The sequence below is a fragment of the Choloepus didactylus genome, chromosome 23 (genome assembly GCF_015220235.1).
Source record: "Choloepus didactylus isolate mChoDid1 chromosome 23, mChoDid1.pri, whole genome shotgun sequence".
Taxonomy (NCBI): domain Eukaryota; kingdom Metazoa; phylum Chordata; class Mammalia; order Pilosa; family Megalonychidae; genus Choloepus; species Choloepus didactylus.
The window spans coordinates 18,452,095-18,475,089 of record NC_051329.1 but is presented as its reverse complement, the minus strand read 5'-3'; the positions used below and the strand labels follow the sequence as shown (position 1 = coordinate 18,475,089).

Sequence of the window (22,995 nt, the reverse complement as noted above, 5' to 3'; positions counted from 1 at the left end):
AAAGGGTGGCATGGTCTAGCTCAACTGGCAGTCCTCCTTCAAAGAACTCAGACCTCAAAGGCTAGAAAACAGAAATCAGGTTCAGTCAGCCATGCCCCCAACATGGACAGAATCTGCGCAGAACTCAAGGCACTGCACATCTTTACACTGGTGTGGAGCTGTGGGCTGATAAGCACCACCAACTGGACAGGACAGCAAAAGCACAGAGTCTAGAGGCCTCACAAAGGTTCTCCTTCTCAGGGAAACTCCATATCCTCCTCCTGAGACCTAGGCCTCTCTGGACTGGGAGAACCTTATTGGGGTTGACCATATCTGAGGAGACCCTCTCCCAAAAGGTTACATAGAGGCAGGGCAAGAAATGGAAAAACAAGAGGTGAAAAATTCTGATCACCTAAATAAAAGCTAAGTTATAGGTCTAGAATAAGTTGAACTGAACACCAAAGGATAGAGAACAAAGCCAACCAACAAGAAAACCTTAGAAAAAAGACTGAAAACGAGCTCCAGAATAATCTAATCAAGAAAATCAGATGCCTAGACAGCTTAAGATAAGGAGCCATAACAGAAAACAAAAAAATATGGACCAGCCAAAGGAACAAACTACTAGTTCAACTGAGATATAGGAGTTGAGACAACTAAATATGTTCCAACAAATCTTCTAAATCAATTAAAAAATCAATTCAATGAACTGAGGGAAGATATGGCAAAAGAGATGAAGGATATAAAGAAGACACTGGATGACATAAAGAAGAATTTGTAAGCTTGGAAAAACAAATGGCAGAACTTGTGGGAATGAAAGGGACAATAGAAGAGATGAAAAACACAATGGAGGGATACAACAGTAGATTTGAACAGGCAGAAGAAAGGATCAGTGAACTGGAAGACAAGACATTTGAATTCATACACACAAAAGAACAGATAGGGAAAAGAACGGAAAAATACAAGCGGGGTCTTAGGCAGTTTAATGACAAAATGAAGCACATGAATATACATGTTATGGGTGTCCCAGAAGGAGAAGAGAAAGGAAAGGGGCAGAAAAAATAATAGAAGAAATATTCACTAAAAATTTCCCAACTATTATGAAAGACATAAAATTACAGATACAAGTACAGCACACCCCAAACAGAATAGATCCCAATAGACCTACTCCAAGACACTTACTTATCAGATTGTCCAATGTCAAAGACAAAGAGAGAATTCTGAAAGCAGTAATAGAATAGCGCATCACATACAAGGGAAGCTCAGCAAGACTGTACAGATTTCTCCACAGAAACCACAGAAGCAAGAAGGCAGTGGTATGATATATTTAAGAATAATGAAAGAAAAAAAGGTGCCAACCAAAAATTCTATATCCGGCAAAACTGTCCTTCAAAAATGAGGGAGAGATTAAAATATTTTCAGATAGACACTGAGAGAGTTTGTGAATAAGAGAACAGAACTACATGAAATACTAAAGGGAGTGCTACAGGCTGACAGGAAAAGACAGGAGAAAGAAGTTTGGAAATGAGTATAGAAACGAAGACCATCAGGAAGGGTAAAAGGAGAGAGAAAAAATAAGATATGACATATAAAACCCAAAAGACAAAATGGTAGAAGAAAGTACTACCCTTACAGTAGTAACATTAAATGTTAATGGATTAAACTCCCCATAAAAAGACATGGGCTGGTAGAGTAGATTAAAAAACAGGACCCATCTACATGCTGTCTACAAGAAACTCACTTTAGACACAAGGACAAAAATAAGTTGAAAGTGAGAGGCTGGAAAAGATATTTCACACAAGCAACCAGAAAAAAACGGGAGTAGCTATATTACTATCAGAAAAATTAGACCTTAAAAGTAAAACAATTAAAAGAGACAAAGAAGGACACTATGTATTAATAAAAGGGTCAATTCATCAAGAAAATATAATCATAAATATTTATGCAACAAGCCAGAGTGCCCCAAAATACACAAGGCAAACACTGAGAACACTGAAAGGAGAAGTAGATACATATACAATAATAGTTGGAGACTTCAATACACTGCTCTCATCAATGGATAGAGCATCTAGACAGAGGATCGAGCAGTAAGGAAATGGAGATGTTGATTTGTACCATAAATGAACTAAACATGACAGATATTTATAGAACACTGAACCCCACAACAGCAGGATACACATTTTTCTCAAGGGCTCATGGAACATTTTCCAGGATAGACCACATGATATGTCACAAAGCAAGTCTCAACAAATTTAAAAATACTGACATTATAAAAAACACTTTCTTGGACCATAATGGAATGAAGTTGGAAATAAATAACAGGCAGAAGTTTGTAAAATTCACAAATATATATGGAGGCTGAACAACACACTCTTAGAAAACCAGTGGGTAAAGGAAGAACTTACAAGAGAAATTAGTAAATACCTTGAGGCAAATAACATCCCATAAGTTTTGGGATGCAGCAAAGGCAGTGCTGAAAGGGGAATTTATTGCCCTAAATGCTTATATTAGAAGACAGAGCAAAAATCGAGGAATTAATGTTCACCTGGAGGAACCAGAGAAAGAACAGCAAACTAATCCCAAGCAAACAGAAGGAAAGAAATAACAAAGATTAGAGCAGAAATAAATGAAATTGAGGACTGGAAAACAACAGAGAGAATCAACAAAACCAGAAGTTGGTTCTTTGAGAAAATAAAATTGATGGATCCTTAATGAGGCTAACAACAAAAAGAGGGGATGCAAATAAATACAATCAGAAATGGGAAAGGAGACATAACTACTGACCCTGCAGAAAATAAAGGAGATAATGAGAAGATACTAAGAGCAATCATATGCGAATAAACTTGACAACTTAGACAAAATAGACAATCTCAACAAACCAATCACAAGTAAAGAGATTGAGTCAGTCATCAAAAAGCTCTCAAAAAAGAAAAACCCAAAACCAAATGGCTTCACATGTGAATTCTATCAAGCATTCAAGAAAGAATTAGTACCAATCCTGCTCAAACTCTTCAAATAAGAGGGAAAGCTACTTAACTCAGTCTGCAAAGCCAACATCACCCTAATACCAAAGTCAAAGATACTACAAAAAAAAATTATAGACTAATCTTTAATGAATATAGATGCAAAAATCCTCAACAAAATACTCGCAAATTGAATCCAGCAGTACATTAAAAGAATTATATACCATGACCAGGTGGGATTTACTCCAGTTACTCAAGGCTGGTTCGACACATTTATAAATCAGTAAATCTCATCAATGGATAGAGCATCTAGACAGAGGATCGATCAATAAGGAAATGGAGATATTGATTTGTACGATAAATGAACTAAACATGACATATTTTTAGAACACTAAACCCCACATCAATAAATCAAAGCAGAAGAACCACATGATCATCTTAATCGATGCAGAAAAAGCATCTGACAAAATTCAACATCCTTTCTCGATGAAAACGATTCAACGATAGGAATAAAAGGGAACTTTCTCAATATGATAAAGACAATATATGAAAAACCCACAGCTAACATCATACTCAATGGGGAAAGACTGAAAACTTTCCCTTTAAGATCAGGAATAAGACAGAGATGCCCGCTGTCACCACTGTTATTAACACTGTGCTGGAAGTTCTAGCTAGAGCAATTAGGAAGAAAAAGAAACAAAAGGCATCCAAATTGGAGAGGAAGGAGCAAAACTTTCACTATTTGCAGATGACATGATTCCATATGTAGAAAATCCAGAAAAATCTACAGCAAAGCTACTAGAACTAATGAATACAGCAAGGTGGCAGGTTACAAGATCAACATGCAAAAATGTGTAGTGTTCCTATACATATAAGTAATGTGCAACAAGACGAGGAAATCAAGAAAAAAAATTCCATTTACAATAGCAACAAGAAGAATCAAGTATTTAGGAATAAACTTAACCAAGGCCACAAAAGACCTAGACACAGAAAACTAAAAGAAACTGCTAAAAGAAATAAAAGACCTAACAAAATGGAAGAACATACAATGTTCATGAATTGGAGGAGTAATTATAGTTAAGATCTATACATTCAATGCAATACCACTTAAAATCCCAACAACTAACTTTGTAGAAATGGAAAAACCAATAACCAAATTTATTTGGAAGGGCAAGGTGCCCCAAATAGCCAAAAATATCTTGAGAAAGAGGAATGAAGTGGGAGGTCTCACAATACCTGACTTTGAAACATATTACAAAGCTACAGTGGTCAAAACAGCACGGTACTAGCATAAGGATAGGTATACCAATCAACGGAATCAAAATGAGTGTTCAGAAACAGACCCTCAACTCTAGGGACAACTGATCTTTATAAGGCAGTCACGCCAAAGCAACTGGGACAGAGCAGCCTCTTCAATAAATGGTGTTTGGAGAACTGGATATCCATTTCCAAAAGAATGAAAGAGGACTCCTATATCATGCCTTATACAAAAATTAACTCAAAATGGATCAAAGACCTAAACATTAGCGCTAAGATCATAAGATTCTTAGAAGAAAATGTAGGGCAATAACACAAAGATCTTGTGACAGGAGGTGGTTTCCTAGACCTTACACCCAAAGCACGAGCAACCAAAGGAGAAACAGATAAATGGGATCTCCTCAAAAATAAACACTTTTATACATCAAAGGACTTTGTCAGAAAAGTAAAAAGGCAGCCTATGCAATGGTAAACAATATTTGGAAACCACCTATCAGGTAACGGTTTAATATCCCAAATACATAAAGGGATCTTACAACTCAACAACAGAAAGACAAACAACCCAATTAAAAAATGGGCAAAAGACATGGATAGACACTTTTCTGAAGAAGAAATACAAATGGCTAAAAAACATGAAAAAGTGCTCAACTTCACTGGCTGTTAGGGAAATGCAAATCAAAACCACAATGCAATATCATTTCACATCTACCAGAATGGCCATTATCCAAAAAACAGAAAAGTACAAGTGCTGGAGAGGATGTGGAGAAAGAAGCACACTTATTCACTGGTGGTGGGAATGTAGATTGGTGTCGCCACTCTGGAAGGCAGTGTGGCCGTTCCTCAGAAAGTTAAGTATAGATTTGCCATATGATCCAGCAATTCCATTACTAGGTATATACTAAGAGGAAATGAAAGCTAAAACACAGACATTTGTAAACCGATATTTATAGTGGCATTATTCACAATTGCCAAGAGATGTAAACAGCCCAAATGTCTATCAACAGATGAGTGGATAAACAAACTGTGATACATACACATGATGGAATACTATGCAGCTATAAGACAGAAAAATGTCACAGAACATACAATAATGTGGATGAACCTTGAGGAGATTATGTTGAACGAAGTTGACCAGAAACAAAGGACAAATACTGTATGGTCTCACAAATATGAACTAACATTAATGAGCAAACTATGAAATTTAAAAGCTGATTAACACAGGTTATCAGGAGATGGAAAGATGGTAGAGATTGGGCATCTGATGCTGAAGGACTACAGAATATTCAATAGGATTGACTGTATAGATCCAGAAATAGACAGACTAATACTGTGTGATGGTAGCTCATTATTGTAAGTATACTGAACAAAGATATCTGTGAGTAAAGCTGAGAGAGGAGGGCTAGGGGTATGTATGACACCAGAGGTAAAGACTGACAATAAAGACTGGGACTGTATAACTTAGCAAAAACTAGAGTGGTCAATGATTGTGACTAAATGTACAAATACAAAAATGTTTTTACATGTGGGAGAACGAATGCAAAGTGTTGAAAAAGAGATGGTATTGAAAAACGAAAAAAAAAAAACAAAAAAAAATGTCAACTTGCAAGCTGTTGAAAGGGGATGGTATTGGGGAAAAAATGTAATAAAAGCAAACTGGAGTCTATGGTCAACAGTAATATTGTAATACGCTTCCAATAAATATAACAAAGGTAATATTCCAAAACTGTATTTGTATGAGAGGGAGATATAAAGGAGGGGTATGGGATTCTTGGTAGTGGTGTTGTCTGACCTTACATTATATTGTATTGTATGATGTTTTATTTCTCTTTTTATTATCTTTTTATTTATTTATTTTTTATTTTTTTTTTTGCAGTTCATTATTTATTTAGATGTTTAAGCTCTCGCACTAGGTTTTTACAAGCTGGTGAACACTGACAAATTATTTCTCCCACAGAACTATAACCACACATTCCCAGACAGTATAAATATATGGTTGAACTAACATTAATACACATCACCATTTTATCAATTACATAATAAAACAAATTATCAAGTATCCAAATATTAAGTTACACAGCTCAAAAGGCATAGAAAATATTAGATGTCTGCTGAATCATTAGCAGAAACCTACTTTCTTTTTTTGCAATAGAGGTTGGGAAGAGAAGGAAAAAAAAAATCACACTTTGAACAAAAATGATGGTTGGTAAACAACTTCCAATAGATATGGGAAAAAAATTATAAGAATTTCAGAAATTTTGATTAAGAATTATTGTAGCTACCCTAACAAAGCATCTCTACCTTTTAAAAAAATATTTACTAAATTAAAGAGCATATTCTACATGTTCTGCACAAGACAAAAGCAACATTTTACTAAAATATTTAACAGCCCCCCTCCCATTCATTTGTCAGGCCCTCCCGGTTAAGTTGCACCCCAAAGTGCAAACATTAAATTAACTGTAAGGCTTTTTTGTCTGGAGACATTAAAGACATGTGCTTCTGTACAATGTAGATTTTCAAAATGGAGGTTTTCTCTAATGTCACAAAATGAGATTTATAGACATGACATTAAAATCCAACAAAATTCCATGGCTGAGCAAACCTGATGCATACTGGTACGAATGTGGGAGATGTAAACAAAGTGAACAGGCAAATAACTACACAGGCCCTAGTTTCAATGTTTGAAATGACTGAAGGAATAAACCACATAAAGTCTAGAATGTTCATAGTTCCTGGAACTTAAGAGTTCTGTATGATACTAAAAATATAATACAAGTATTGTGCTGGGTATTTTGGCACCTAATCTCTTTAAATTTTTTACGTGTTGATAAGATTTTGGCATGGGAAAAGATTGAAGGAAGACTTATAACTCAATACTACATGATTTCAGGAAAGGTCAATTGTTACGAATGATAAGCCCATTTTAAAAGCTGACCAGCAAGGATCTTTTGCTAAGTGTCCAAATAGGCTGACTGTAACCCAAACATAGAGGCTGCAATTCTGACAAACTCATAGCATGGTAAAACTGCTTTTCAATATTCCTATGGAAGCTTCATTAGACTTATTCACCAACACGTTGGCTAATATGTATGACAAATTAGATCCTTCCTCTCTCAAGTTCCACTTCCAAGGCAATAGCATCAGGCACCCCAGTTTTATTGAATGCAACAGTTGTTTCTGTGACCATTGGAGTCTTTGAAGCGCAGCCGCATTTTAGGACGGTACTTCTCCAAATACAAAAGTTGCTTGCTGTTAAAAGCTCCACGCCGCTTTTGTCTTATGAACTGTACTGCATCTTCGTATTTCATTCCACCTTCAATCAATGCTAGGGCAACAAGCACTGGAGCTCTCCCAAGACCTGCAACACAATGAACAGCAATGCAGCAACCAGGTTCTTCACGAAACTTAATTTTTACAAGACTTAACCAATCATCAACAATCTGGTTGGATGGTGGTGCACCATCATCAAAAGGCCAATCAAGAACATGGATGCCTTCTTTCTCCACAAGAGCAGTGTCATAAGTTGCTTCACATACTCTTACTACTGTGGTAACTCCATACTTCTTAAGTTCCTCTATAAATTTGCTTAAGGTTGCATTGGTTGGATTGTGTGTAATAAGAAATCTCATGTTCTTGTATGTGACTTCCACAGGCGCTGGGTGGTTCATTCGAGCCATGTTAATTTAGTTAAAAAACACTCAAAAGGGTTATGAAAGAATTTAAAAAATTGAATACAGAAACGATGTAAAGAAACCAAAGACTACTTCAATATACTCCACTTGAAATTCTCAGTGCTTTGAGTATGAAGCTGGAAGTAATGGGAAATGAAATGAACCTCCTAACAAGAAGCAGCGATTCTTTAATCCAGTAATACTGAGGCAATATAAAAGAAGTGCACTGAGGTCTACCCCATCCAGGTCAGAACTCTTGTAAAATGCTCTGCAGATTTCAATTCAACACTTCTGTGTCCAGGTTAACCACTCTTATGGGGGTTTCTTGGTGGAGTAGTAACAAGTTTCTACAGTTCACTTGTCTGCATAGAGGTCGTGCTGTGCCTGGCAGTAATCTCCACTGCCCTTCAGAAACTCCATAAATGTGTGACCAAGAACACCACAGAACTGAGGAATATGTTTACTCATTGAAGATTGTGGCCTAATCATACAGCCGGTCCCGAGGCGGCGGCGAAACAGGCGGTGGCGATGGCAGCGGCTGCAAGGCAGGGGGCGGCGGTAGTCGTCTGATTATTTTTAAAAAAAATCTTTGTAGTAATCAATATGTTCAAGTGCTGATTGTGATAATAAATACACAAAGATATGCTGAGACCATGAACAATTGATTGTACACTGTGGGGTACTGTAGGGTATGTGAATATATCTCTATAAAATTGCAGGAAAAAAATATGAATAGGGATAAAAGTGCTGGAGAAAACACGGACAGAGGGATGTACCTATTTACTGTTGGTGGGGAAGTAGAATGGTGTAGCCTATCTGGAGGACAGTGTGGAAGTTCCACAAGAAACTAAGTATACGGGTGCCATAACGTCCTGCAACCTCATTATGGGGTATATACTTGGAAGATCTGAGAGCAGGGACATGAATGGACATTTTTACACTGGTGTTTATGGAGGCAATATTCATGATTTGCAATGGGTAGAGGTATCCTAAGGGTACATCAACTGATGAACAGAATGGTGACAGTGGTATATGCATACAATAGAATACTGAGCAACTGCAAGGAGTGAAGCTGTGAATGGATCCTGTAGACAGCATTTTGAGTGAAGTATGCCAGAAACAAAAAGACAAACATTATAGTGCCTCACCAATACGGACTAATTACAATGTGTAAACTCAGAATTGAATCTTGGAGCACAGTTTATCAGGAGGATGCTTATTGTAATGGTCCCCAGATTGTAAGCTCTTACAGCAGTCACACCATTCCAGAATTGTAATGGCTGTCTCCAAATTCTGAGATACTGATCCCTTTGTGTATAAACTGGTCAGTCTCTGGGACTTTGGTAATCTGCGTGACACCTGAAACCCAGACTAGAGCTCAGCTGATATGAATGTCAGTATTAGTGTATACAGGAGCTGTTTAAAAAGCTGAAAAAGAGTCCAGACTTCAATTAGAGATATGTATGAAGCAGATCTGGTTGAGTCTAAGGCAAATCAGGCCAAAGGGTAAAAGATGATACTGTGTTTTGAAACTTCAACTTCCGTATGAGACCAAGGGAAGAGATGTTCATGTGGTGAAGGATCTATATTTTCTGTAGCACACTAAATAATTTAACTTGTTTATTGAAACACCATAAATATGGAACTTTGAATAGGAAGTAAGAAATGGCAGGTTTGTATAAGTTAGTGAGAAATAGTGATACATACCCAAATAATTTGGGCAGAGAATAAAAATATATATGCAGAGTCCCTGAGGAGCAGGGGGAAAATGTGGAGGTGTTAGACTTCGCCATCTGGGTTGTTGTTAATGTTCTCACAAACACTGAGGACTGGTGGTTTGGTATGCCAAGCCCTTTATCTTGAGGCTTGCCCTTATGAAGCTCATTATTGCAAAGGAGAGGCTAAGCCTACTTATAATTGTGCCTAAGAGTCTCCCACAGAGTACCTCTTTGTTGCTCAGATGTGGCCCTCTCTCTAGCTAAGCCAACTTGGCAGGTGATCTCGCTGCCCTCCTCCCTACGTGGGACCTGACTCCCAGGGGTGTAAATTTCTCTGGCAATGCAGGATATGACTCCCAGGATGAGCCTGAACCCAGCATCATGGGACTGAGAACATCTTCTTGACCAAAAGGGGGAGCGAAATGAAACAAAATAAAGTTTCAGTGGCTGAGAGATTTCAAATGGAGTCAAGAGGTCACTCTGGTGGGCATTCTTATGCATTCCCTTTTTAGGTTTTAGTGTATTAGAATAGCTAGAAGTAAATCCCTGAAACTATCAAACTGCAACCCAGTAGCCTTGACTCTTGAAGAAGATTGCACGACTACGTAGCTTACATGGGGTGACAGTATGATTAGGAAAACCTTGTGGATCACACTCCCTTCATCCAGTGTATAGATGGATGAGTAGAAAAATGGGGACAAAAACTAAATGAAATATATGGTGGGATTTGGGTGTTCTTTTTTTAAATTTTATTCTTATTTTCATTCTTTCTAGTGTAAGGAAAATGTTCACAAATAGATTGGGGTGATGAATGCACAAGTATATGATGGTACTGTGAACATCTGATTGTACACCATGGATGATAGTATGGCATGTGACTATATCTCTATAAAACTGAATTAAAAAAAAAAAATGGGCAAAAGACTTGAACAGACATTTGTCCAAAGAAGATACACAAATGGCCAAAAGGCACATGAAATGATGCTCACTGTCATTAACCACCAGGGAAATGCAAATCAAAACCACGAAGAGATACCATTTCACACCCACTGAAATGGCTACTATTTTAAAAAAAAAAAGGAAAATAACAAGTGTTAGAGAGGATATGGAGAAATAAGAACCCTTGTACACTGTTGACGGCAATGTAAAATGGTGTAGAAGATGGTTTGGTGGTTACTCAGAAAGGTAAGTATAGAGCTGCCTTAAGATCAAGCAAACCTGCTACTTGGTATATGCCTGGAAGAACTGAAAGCAGGGACATGAACAGACATTTGCACACCAATGTTCACAGCAGCATTATTCAAAATTGCCAAAAGATGGAAACAACCCAAGAGTCCATCAACTGATGAATGGATAAACAAAATATATATACAATGGAATATTATTCAGCAGTAGGAAGGAATGAAGTCCTGAGGCATGGATGAACCTTGAAGACATTATATTGAGTGAAGTAAGTCAGACACAAAAGGACAAATATCATATGATCTCACTAACATGAACTTATGATATGTAAACTCATAGATATAGAATCTAGAATATAGGTTACCAGGAGATAGAATGAGGCTAGAGAATAGGGAGCAGCTGCTTAATATGTGCAGAATTTTTAACTAGGTTGAATTTAAATGTTTGGAAATGGACAGAGGTGACAGTAACATGTTATTGTGAGAATAATTAACAGTGCTGAGTGGTGTGTGAATTTGGTAGAAAGGGAAATTTAGAGGCATGTATGTCACCAGAAGGAAAGCCAGAGATTAAAACAGGGGAATGTATAACACAGTAAATCTTGTGGTGGACAGTGACTGCAATAAACAGTACAAACAAAAAAAATTTCTTCCTTGAACTAGAACAAGTGTACAAAACTATTACAAGGAGTTAATAATAGAGGGGTATATGGGGAAAAAAACGCACCTATTGCAAACTACGGACCATAGATAATAGTAATATCTTAATATTCTTTCATTGACAGTAACAAATGTACCACACCAATACTAAAGGTCAATGATAGGGGGACTGTCTCATTTTTTTTTTTTTTTCAATTTTTGGCATAATGAAAATGTTCTAAACTTGACTGTGGTGATGAATGTGTAACCACGTGATATTACTCTGAGCCCCTGATTGCAGACTTTGGATAGACTGTATGGTCTGTGAATATATCTCAATACAACTACATTTAAAATAATACAAAAATAAAGAATATCGTTTAAAAAAAAAAGTCATTTAGCCTGCAAATCCTTGTAAGATTAAAGAGAAGTAGCCTTACTAAAGTGCTTCCAAGATAGAAAACAAATGCCCTTTTATTTCTTTACCTGTTGCCTGAGATGTTGCCAACTTAGCACTGGTAACATGGTCAGCCCAGACTTGCTGATCCTTGCCATTAGCCTCTTAGGGATCTACAGCTGGAACAGCCAATCCAGCTGTCAGGTGGGTGCTTGGGAGAGGGCATTCCATTGGGCTGGGGTGACCAACACTGACACTCTACCCTGGCAGCCCAGTCAAAGCCCGCTGTGCGGGAAGGCTGCCCAGAAATGCATTATCATGAAACTGAAATGCAACAGTCCGATGTGGGAATGAAACCCAAGGAAGAAGAAATCAGAAAGGTTTTGTGAGATGGGGGAGGCAGCCCCCATACTCAGGGAGCATCTTGCTAGCAGTCTGTTGCCACATCCGAGGTGGCTCCCAGCAGTTAATGCTGGTAGGTGACACGGAGCATTTTCACCAGCTACTTTACAAGACATACACAGAAAGGCAGCTGAACACGAGCCCAGAGAATGGTCGGGCAGATGCCTGGGTACTCACGGAAATCCCCGTGTCCTTGTTCAGGATGACCTGGAGCAGATGTGGCGGGAGAATGGGTGGCGCTTTAAACCGCTCTTCTGGTTTGGAGATGTAGGGCTCCTGATGGTAGGGTCCTGGTGGTGAACTGGACAGCTCTGGTGGGGGAGGGTGACAGGACATTGACTTTTGAAAAGTGGAGTTCCAGGAATAATTTCATTTAGTTTATTGCTTTGTCATCTCGTTTTCCTTGTCTCTTGTTCCCTCAAAACATTTATATCCTCTGATTATAAGAACAGAGGCAATGAGAAAACCCTTTTCGAATTTAGGTGACTGCCATAAAATTCACTAGTAAATCCAGATGCCCTGGCGGGCCACAGAAATTGTGGCAAAGCCAGTGAGTCTGGATCAGACTAAATAGGAGACCATTAAAATAATCTAACCTTACATGCCACTGCGGAATAATGCTTCCTTCTCGCTTCAGGCTGGGCTGGCAAATACCACAAAGAAGCTCAAGGCTTCAAAAGAGGATTAAACGGGTAAGCCTAAGTTATGAATACCAGCAGCCAGAAAAAAACAGACAGTAAGGCAGCCTGTTTATATGGAGGCAGTGGAGAAAACAGGTTATACAAGGCACCGGCACAATGCAAAACTAAAAAAAAACCAAAAAAACAAAAAACCTATTTCTAAAGGCTCCTTTGACTCCAGCACACCCACTTCCTTTCAGACCTTTGCTTGAGTACCTCAATTATACAGATACATGAAGGAGCTAAGTACACAGTGTTTCACAGGGTTGGGAGAAGCTCATGTGGTAACATGTCACCAGCTGAAAGAGACTGAGCCACTCTCCAAAGAACATCTGGGATGGGTCTCAGTCTCCTGACCTTTGGGCTGGTCCAGAATAAATCTGTATGTCCTGGCTCTGCCAATTCCCTCAGCATCATCTTCCAGGAGACAGGTCCCCCTTCACACAGCCTAACTAGTGCACAGCAGGAAAGTGAGAACAGCATTCAGTGCAGAAAACCAAGCCACCAGGACTAAAATTATATTTTAAGAAAGTAGCTAAATATGAGAAGTTGGTAGAGAGCCTGAAGTTGGTTTACGAGCCGTGGGAGATCACTTTTCTTTCCCCAGGTGACCTACACTAGGGAAACTTGACTAATACCCTTAGACGTATGGCCTACAATTACATTTATCAGCAAGTAAGGGGATATTTGGGCTTGTTCTCCATCTCCTGCTTCCCACCTATCTGAAACAGAAACAAATGATTTCTCTAAAAGGTTGGTGAACCAGAATGAAAAACACTATTTTTGGATTTTCAATCCCTGCTCAATAGCCTGGCTTGTCAGCCCCACTAGGCCCACCATGGTCAATTTACCACTGTACCTGCTGAACTGATAAGATCAGAAGATCCTAGGGCAGAGCCTCCAGGCCCAGCCAGGTATCTAGGAAGAATGGTCCTGTATATTAAGCTGAGTCTGTTTTCTTAAGAGACCAGACACACACAATCCTGGGTAACCTCTGCACTGCCCCCCCCCCCCCACAGGGTTTCACAATTGTTTAAACCCCAGCAAGAAAGGGAGGGTCAGTTGGTGAGGACACTTGAGATTACAATAAGCCTTTCCCCAGAATTGTATGTATTACTGGTTTCCAGGTTAATTTCTTCCTGGAAGGGTTGAATGGAAAGCAATTTATCGAAACCTTGATGACTGAAACATTCCTGGGAGATGGGAAAGTTTTGTAAGACTGTACTGAGCAGGTTCCTATCCAACAGAGTCGTGCTGCGTAGTCTGTTTCCTGCGGTGAACTACTTTCTCCCTCCGACAGATTCAGACAAAGTGCTAATGTACCATGTGAGTAACAGCCAAGGTCACTGAAGTGTCTGCTTATCACTTATCACACTGAAATTCTCTAGGACCCTGAGCAGGAAGTGAGCTGGCAGCTTCTCCAGTGCTGACTCATCACTGACCCAGAATACTCTCCAGGGCCCATTCAGCCCTGCGCTGGCACGAGATTAAGCGCTCTGGTTGTTTCTATTCTGCCTTTTGTGCCAAGCAGACTTGCCAAATAGCAGAGATGACCAGGAAAAGGACAAACAGCTCCCTTGGAGCTAAATTTCAGCAACCTGACCTGATAGAACTAGGAATTAGTTTTGTGGCTCATACGGGAGCCACAAACACCCACCTAATTGGGCAGCTTGAGCTCAAGAGTGAAAGGCAAGAGGAACAAGAGCATTCCGAGACTGCACAGCCCCCACATGCACATACGTGGTATAAAATAACTGTTCATACCAGACACATCGGAGCACTTTTGGGAATCCACCATTAAAGCATCAAAGACTTCAAAGTCAGTTTTCTTCACTTGGATGATGTTGTTAACTGTACCAAGTTGGCTGGTTACTATTGGCTGGGAAGAGACAGACAGGCAGAAATCACAACGGGAAGTCTCATCTCCTTGCTAGCCACCCTGATCCTCGCAGTCAAGTACTCCAGCTGTCTTGACAACTGGCACTGCTCCCTAGCTCAGCCACAAACAGGGATTTTTACCAGAAGGGTGAAGGGTCCTGGCACCAATCTACAGGGGAAAGTGATTCGTTTGGATTGTGCAGGTGCTCAGAGGACAGAGGGCGGGAAGAAGAGTACCTCGGAAGGGTCATGTGTCCACTGACCATCCACAAAGAACTTGTACTGATGCTCTCCTTCAGGCAGGTCCAGGATGGCGACAAAGTTATTGTGGCTGCAAGGCAAAAGGAAGCAGAGGACCTTAGCTGGGTGGGCTGCCCTCTTAGCTTACTTGCAAAACCAGTGATGGAAGAAAACAAACATGCCCATGTAAAACCAAGAGGGTAGCTGCAGAACAAACATTTTTAACCAATGTAGACAAGTTGGCATAACGATCCAAATCTAGAAAAGGTCTAAGAAAGCAGCAATGGAAAGGGATTTCCTGAAAAGTCACTTTGCACAAATACCAGGAATCCATATTTCTAATATTAAAAACTCATCTACTAGCAATTGCACTTCTCGTTATATACCCAGAAGATCTGAAAGCAGTGATGCAAACAGATACCTGTACACCAATGTTCAAAGCAGCATATTCACAATTGCTAAGAGATGGAAATAACCCAAATGTCCTTCAACAAATGAGTCAATAAATAAAATGTGGTATATACACACGATGGAATACTCTGCAGCAGTAAGAAGGAACAATGTCATGAAACATATGACAACTGGATGAACCTTGAAGACATAATGCTAAGCAAAAAATAAGAGATACTATATGCTACCACTAATGTGAACATTGCTGGGAGAGAATGCATGGGGTGTTGGACTTCCCCACCTCAATGGTTGCTGATGTGCTCACAGACATAGGGGACTGGTGGTTTGATGGGCTGAGCCCTCAATCACGGGACTTGCCCTTGGGAAGACTGTTACTGCAAAGGAGAGGCTAGGACTGCTTATAATTGTGCCTAAGTGTCTCCTCCTGAATGCATCTTTGTTGTTCAGATGTGGCCCTCTCTCTCTAGCTAAGCCAACTTGGCAGGTGAAATCACTGCCCTCCCCCCTACTTGGGATCTGACACCCAGGGGTGTAAATACCCCTGGCAATGTGGAATATGACTCCCGGGGAGGAATCTGTACCCGGCATCGTGGGATGAAGAACATCTTGACTAAAAGGAGGATGTGAAATGAAATACATTTCAGTGGCTGAGAGATTCCAAAAGAAGCCGAGAGGTCACTCTGGTGGGCACTCTTACACGTAATATAAATAACCCTTTTTAGGTTCTAATGAATTGGAATAGCTAGCAGTAAATACCTGAAACTATCAAACTATAACCCAGAACCCTTGAATCTTGAAGACGATTGTACAAAAATGTAGCTTATGCAGGGTGACAATGTGATTGGGAAAGTCATGTGGATCATACTTCCCTTTGTCCACAGTGTATGGATGGATGAGTAGAAAAATGGGGGAAAAAAAAAAGCACCCAGTGATCTTTTTTACTTTAATTGTTCTTTTTCACTTTAATTTTTATTCTTATTACTTTTGTGTGTGTGGTAATGAAAATGTTCAAAAATTGATTTTGGTGATGGATGCACAACCATGTGGTGTTACTGTGAACAACTGATTGTACGCTTTGTGTAAAGGTGTGGTGTGTGAATATATTTCAATAAAATTGAATTATTTAAAAAATTATTTTAAAAACAGGCATTTGTCTTTATCATGCCAAGAAAATAACATATGGCAGCAACAGATGCCAAGGAAAATGACAATACAAAATAATAGCAGCCTGCCTAGTTTTACTCTTTGTCAGTCTGCCTTGGTCAGGAGAAGAGATCAATTTAACAGGACACATAAATGTTCTCTAAAGAAACAAGCAAACCTGCTGAAAAAAGATACCTGGAAACCTCCTTCACTTTGTCATTTTGTTCCTTCGACTTGAACTGACCTGTGACTGTGCTGACTGGCCCTTCCTTCTCCACCGTTACCAAGAGAAAAGCAGGCAGCCCACAGACCATAACCAGGCCTGCCTAGGACACGATTTCTCCCTTCATTTTCATCAGGACTCCCGGTCCAGTGCTCTCTCCCCTGCACTAGGAGTAGATATATCTTTCTAATAGAAAAGTTCTGCCTGACAAATACATAACTCAATATCTGAAGTGAAAGATGTCCATGAAACAGAAACATTCTCAACAGAGAGATACTTTCTTCTAAGAAAAGGGTAGTCTAAACCTAAAGACTGCTTTGGTGTGAGAGTTGACCCCTCCGAATTATTAAACAAGATTATTTTTCCATTCAGCATCTACTTATAGAAACATCCTTTTCTAGTCATCCACAGAGACCTTTTAGGAATAAGAATATCCATAGGTAAAACAAATACATAAACACTCCCCAGGCAATTACCTTCTTGTGAGGGGAAGTTTGCTCCAGTTGTTGAAGGATCCAGATAAGTAAACTTCCTTTCCTCCCCCTGTCCATCGAAATACAGTTGGCCTAGCCTGGGTGGGAGCTTTATCGTTCACTTCCAGATCATGCTTCCAGGCCAGGAATTCCTCCTTTTCTGGGACCTAGAAGCAGAGCAGTTTACTTAGCAACAGGAAGCCATGAGTGAGTTCCCTACAGTAGACAATTATCCTAAATATTGAGAATTCATTCTAGAGATAGCTGTTACTACCAAGGTTCACATTCAGGCTTCATAACTCACTAGCTGTGCCTCAGCTTCCCAATCTGAAAGTGGAAATAATAAAAACAACTATTTCTTGGGGTTGTTATGAATGTTATGATAGTCCATGTAATATGGTCTACATGGTGTCTGACACACAACAAGTCCTTTAATAACTGCTATTGTTATTAAACAGGCCTACATCAAAATGCTAGGGTAAAACTGAAAAGTACACTTTTCAGGCTACAATGACTCCAAGGCTAGCTTAATAAATGTCATTTTCCTCTCAACTTAATTAAGCAAGATTTGCAGTACATGACAATTTATTAGGGACAATCCCAGAGCTGTCAACTTGTAAACTGGCAAATCCAGATTCTGGGGAGGGAAGGAAAGCCATTCCTTGAGTGCTGTCCAGGCAATGGGGAGAAAAAGATGAATAGAACAAAGATGGACCCCTCAGAGTTATCCTAGCTTATAACTTCCATTGTGATCAGTGCTATGTAACTGAGGTGTGCACAAAATATTCTGAGATGAGAGAGAACAAAACACAACTCTGTTGGGGTGAAGCAGATATGGTAACAGATTTTTTTCTCCCAGTCAAAGGCCAAAGATGTTAAAAGAGAAGTTCCAGGCAGGGAGACCAACATGGGAGTGTAGCAGGTTTCTGGCACCTGGGCTTACCTAAAAGATAGCTGCATTGTCTGAGCTTCAATGAGATCTACAGATTAAAGAATAACAGACTAGAATCATTTTATATGCAAGATGGGATAACTAACTGCAGCCAAAATGGTGAAATGGTATAATTAAAAGAATCCATGGCTTTTCTGATATTTGGGCATGCAAGACAGTGTGCCTGGTACACAATTTAAGAAACTCCTGATGAAATAAAAATGAACTTTACTAAAAATCATTTTCCACAAGTTATCTGTAGGCTAAACATTTCTTGCAGGAGTTACTGCAAGAAATGAAGAAACAGCAAAGAGTTCAAGAAAGTAGTTATGCTATCTTAAATAGCCTTCTTGAGGCCAAATTATTTCTGGGGGAAGGGATGTTAAGTTAGTGGAGAAATATGATTCCAAAGTTCACTTTGCACAAAGCTCTCCAGGAATTCAACAAATTCAGAAACTCAAGCCATGGGATATAGGGCCAAATAAAAGTGCTTTATAGTCAGACTCAAAGCTAAGATCCAAGTGAGGATATAAGGTAATAAGTGTTCATCCAGCCCAATATCTAAGAAAAGATGTGAATAAAGTTGGAATGAGTTGCCTAGCAACTGGCCTCATGAACAATGATGATTAAAATGCAACCGGATACTAGCAGAGTATGTTAGATGGGGCATCTTCCTCCTTCCTCACCTTTGTTGCATTGTCCTTTAAGTAAGAAATAAGTTCAAGAATGTAGCTGAAGCAGGAGGCCAGAGTCCTCTTGGGGGTGTTTAATGAATTAAAGCAGACTGCAGGAGGGAGTCCAAATTTGGCCTGCAAAATGTTTGCTTTGGTCTGTTTAAAATATTAAGTTTTGTTTAAACAAGGGAGAAAAGTTGAGCAGCAGCTGGCTGCCTTCTTCAGATTGACAATTCATTCATCCACTGCCCTTCAGAAGTCGAATTACTTTTCCATGCTCACAATAAGCAGGCTGAACAAACAGTTTCAGGTGAAACACCTCTAGCAACCGCAGTTAGCTGTTCAACTCTACTTTTCAGTTTGTGTGCTCTGGTTTACCTCCAAAATTTACAATAAAAGGCCAAACTTTTGCAAAAGCGCCAGTATGCGAAAAGGTGAGGGAAGATTTCTCAAAGCTGTAAAATTAAACATACCTAAGAGAAAAGCAGAGACTGGAATTCCATTACAGCTAGCCAGGCTCTTTTAATTAAGAATTTGAAACTGTCCCAGAGCTGTTTTCTCCTTAACGAGCTCCTCCTCCCTCGGGGTGACTTTCTAATGTCGGTAATTAGACACAGGTTCCTAGATTGCCAAGAGCGTTCTCAGAGAACTATTTCACTTTTAAGTGCATGGGGTGAAGTTCTTAAATCCCGCCCCCCCCCCGCCCCGCTTACCATTCTGAGGGCGATTTTGGAGGGGTTCTGGGGAAGGAGGTCTGGTAGGGGGTCCCTTTTCTCAACATTAGTCAAGGGGAACCAGATACCCCCATCCCTCGTACCTTAATTTCCTCGGAATGGAAGAGGTCGGCGTCCTCGGGGCTGTCCATCAGGATCTTGGGCCTGTCCCCGTCCTTGGCGCCCCCCGAGCTGTCCCTCCGGGGCGTCTTATGGCCGCACTGTCGTTCCAGCGCGGCGCGCTCGCTGCTCGTGTTGCCCATTGCGGGGGTCTGAAGGAGCACCGGAGAAGCCGAGGGGGGGGGTCTCACTCCAGGGAAGGCACCGGGCCAGAAAGGGTTCCAGAGCCCCGGGGTACCACACTCCTCGGACGAGGGTTCGGTGCTGGGAGCCGGGTCAGCAGGGTTGGCGAGGTCTGGCACTCCCGCTTTCACCTGCTCCAGTAACCGCGCTGCAAACCCACAAACCTACAAAACTTCGCGGCAAAGCGCGGAAACAATCTGAGACTTTCCCAACAACTACCCCTCCCCTTACTAACTTCCGCTTCCGGCGCCTCCGCGCGCCCGCTCGCTCCACGGGGCGACAGTGACTACGGTGGGCAAACAGCCCGAGCCTTACTCGACCGCACTTCCGCTTCTTGTTCCGGATTGCGCAGTCGCGGCCGTCCGTAGTCGGCCTCCACGGGCTTCGGAACGCGCAGTCGCAGTCGGCCGCTCAGGGTGCCGTCCAGGATGAAGCTGCTGACGGCCGGCAGGGGGCACCATAGCGCCCCGGCAGTTTGGGCTAACTCTACCCGAGCTGGGAAGAGAACTACTCTTGTGTTTGCCTATATCCAGTTGATTCTTATATACAGCCAAAGGGATCTTTTTAAAGTGCAAGTCCAATTAAGAGACCCCTCTTCTTAAAAGACCTTCAATGCACTCTCACTCTTAGAGTGCGTTAGAATCATCTGATGTGCTTGTTTAAAATGCAGATTCCCTGGGCTCTAATCCCCAGAAATTGTAATTCAGCAGCTCTGAAGTGGGGTCTGCATTTTAATAAACACTCCAGGTGGCTCTGATGTAGGTAGTCTTGCAGGTGCTTTGGAAAATGGCAGATTGGAAGATCTCTGGAAATTTCTTTGTCTTGTGGCTTGGAAGTTGTTAAAAGCTGTAATCGTTACTGTATTGTTAAGAAATTGAGTGAGCAGGCTTTCCATAGGTAATTTAGCAAGATATCTTTTTTTTTTATTAAATTCAGCTTTATTGAAATACATTCACACACCTTACAATCATCCATGGTATACAATCCACTGTCACAGTATGATAACATAGTTATGCGTTCATCACCACAATCTATCTCTGAACATTTTCCTTACATCAGAAAGAACCAGATCAAGAACAAAAAAGAAAAGTGAAAAAAGAACACCCAAATCATCCCCCCATCCCACCCCATTTGTCCTTTAGTTTTTATCCCCATTCCTCCACTCATCCATACACTAGATAAAGGGTGTGTGATCCACAAGGTCTTCACAATCACACTGTCACCCCTTAGCAAGATATCTTGTAATAAATTTAGACACATCATTCTGCATGAAATGCACTCATTTATTGGCGTTTGTCATTTACTGTGACCAGTGCTTTAGTAAGAAGTGTGCACAAATGAGGTATTAAAATTACAATATTTTCACAGTCAGTTACCCTTATGTGGTGCAAGTTTTGTTTTTTGCGTGTATCTTGAAATGTTTTACATTTGCTGGGCCAGATCATGCTTTGTGTTCACTGAACAGACACTAATTTAATACCTACCAAGTGCCAGACATTGTATGAAGTAAACGGGAACACAGAAGAAAAATACCCAGTTCCCGGGAGGGGAATCTCACAGTATCTGTCAAAATAAAAGATGCACCTTCATTTTGACTCCCAATTTTGCTTCTAGGAAACTTCTGCAGAAATACACACAGGAAATTATATACAAGCAGGTCCATTTGCGGCATCATCTGTAATCCATATTACATTTAGTCTAAAATGCACACTTTTTCACATTTTAATATCCCTGAAATTGGGTGTTTCTTACAATCAATAAAATCTTAGGTTTGATGAAATAAGGAAATGAAAAACTGCAAAATCTTCAAATTTTCTCAGTAGGAGAACAGCTAAATGTGTTAAATAGATTCATTTTATAGGAAAAATAGAACAATGTGGATAACTATGGATAGATTTCTGTGATATTCCAAGTTCCAAAAGCAATAGGCAAAACAATAGATGTTAGGGGCATGTTCCAGTTTGCTGATGCTGCCATTTGCAAAACACCAGAAATGGATTGGCTTTTATAAAAGGGGGTTTATTTGGTTACACAGTTCCAGTCTTAAGGCCATGAAGTGTTCAAGGTAAGGCATCAACAATCGGGTAATTTCACTGGAGAAAGGCCATTGGTGTCCGGAAAACCTTTGTTAGCTCGGAAGGCACGTGGCTGGTGTCCACTTGTTTCCAGGTTGTGTTTCAAAATGCCATTCTCCAAAATGTTGCTCTTGGGGCGTTTTGTCCTCTTAGCTGCAGCAGCTCTTCAAAATGTCATTCTCAGTTGCTCTGAAGTCCCTCTGTTTGTGAGCTCTTTATATAGGACTCCAGTAAACTAATCAAGACCTACCCTGAATGAGTGGGGCCACATTTCTATGGAAACATTCAAACAAGAGGTCACACCCTAATCGAAGGTGCCACTCACAGTTGAGTGGGTCACATCTCCATGGAAACAACTTAATGCAATATTCCAACCTAATCAACACTAATATGACTGCCCCCACAAGATTGCATCAAAAAACGTGGTGTTTTGGGGACATAATACATCCAGATCAGCACAGGACATGAGCTCTGAAGTTATACTGCCTTGGTTTAAGCCCTGACTTTACCACTTAGTAACTCCCTTTGGCTTCTTCTTTTATAAAACGGGGAATAAAAATAACATCTACCTTATAGGCTTGTTTTGTGAAATAATTGAGAACATACATTAAAAGTGCTTAGCATAGCAACTGACTCCTAATAAACACTTGATAAATTTTAGCAATTTTATTAGTATCACTATGCTGGCAAATGGAAAATTCAGGAAGGATGTATAACATGCTCTTAATAGTGGTCATCTCCGGGGAGTGGGATTGGAAATAGAAAGGGGACTTTCACTTTTTAGCTTATATACTTCTGTATTGTTTGAAAGATTTTCTACCATAAGGATGTACTACTTTCATAATTTAAAAATAATGTTAAAAAGACAAAAATAAGTAAGGCATGATTCCAGCCACAAAAGAATTCAGAGAGTAGTGATGGGAATGAACCCACAGAAATGCAAAACACAGGTAGGCACAGGATTCTATGGAGACTAGAAGGCACTGAAAGCAGCCCAGGAAAGGGGAGGGGAGCCAAGAAAGGCTTCCAGGAGCTCATGACTGAGCAGTC

At 40.1% G+C, this 22,995-nt stretch overlaps 2 protein-coding genes across 3 annotated transcripts in view; both read right to left on the bottom strand.

Annotated features, from left to right (window-relative positions):
• The window catches only part of PRKAB1 (protein kinase AMP-activated non-catalytic subunit beta 1), a 63,445-nt gene extending 43,303 nt beyond the window's left edge, over positions 1–20,142 (bottom strand). Inside the window, exons 1-6 of one of the 2 annotated variants that reach the window (XM_037816695.1) lie at positions 19,672–20,142; positions 17,253–17,416; positions 14,997–15,090; positions 14,646–14,760; positions 12,379–12,512; positions 7,412–7,551 (exon numbers count right to left, since the gene is read on the bottom strand). In XM_037816695.1, the coding sequence (XP_037672623.1) occupies positions 7,519–7,551; positions 12,379–12,512; positions 14,646–14,760; positions 14,997–15,090; positions 17,253–17,416; positions 19,672–19,830 (699 nt within the window). In that variant the 5' untranslated portion in view covers positions 19,831–20,142 and the 3' untranslated portion in view covers positions 7,412–7,518. Of the gene's footprint in view, positions 1–7,411; positions 7,552–12,378; positions 12,513–14,645; positions 14,761–14,996; positions 15,091–17,252; positions 17,417–19,671 lie in introns of those variants that run through there. The other variant, XM_037816694.1, reaches the window with a different exon arrangement.
• LOC119519185 (protein tyrosine phosphatase type IVA 1-like) lies at positions 6,007–8,440 on the bottom strand. Its single transcript, XM_037816696.1, has one exon. The coding sequence runs from the start codon at positions 7,868–7,870 to the stop codon at positions 7,349–7,351; it is 522 nt and encodes a 173-aa protein (XP_037672624.1). The 5' UTR covers positions 7,871–8,440; the 3' UTR covers positions 6,007–7,348.
• Positions 20,143–22,995: the final 2,853 nt, after the last annotated feature.

What these genes read in the sequence shown, in the direction of transcription:
- LOC119519185 (XM_037816696.1), bottom strand. Translation starts at nt 7,870, where the DNA reads ATGGCTCGAATGAACCACCCAGCGCCTGTGGAAGTCACATACAAGAAC.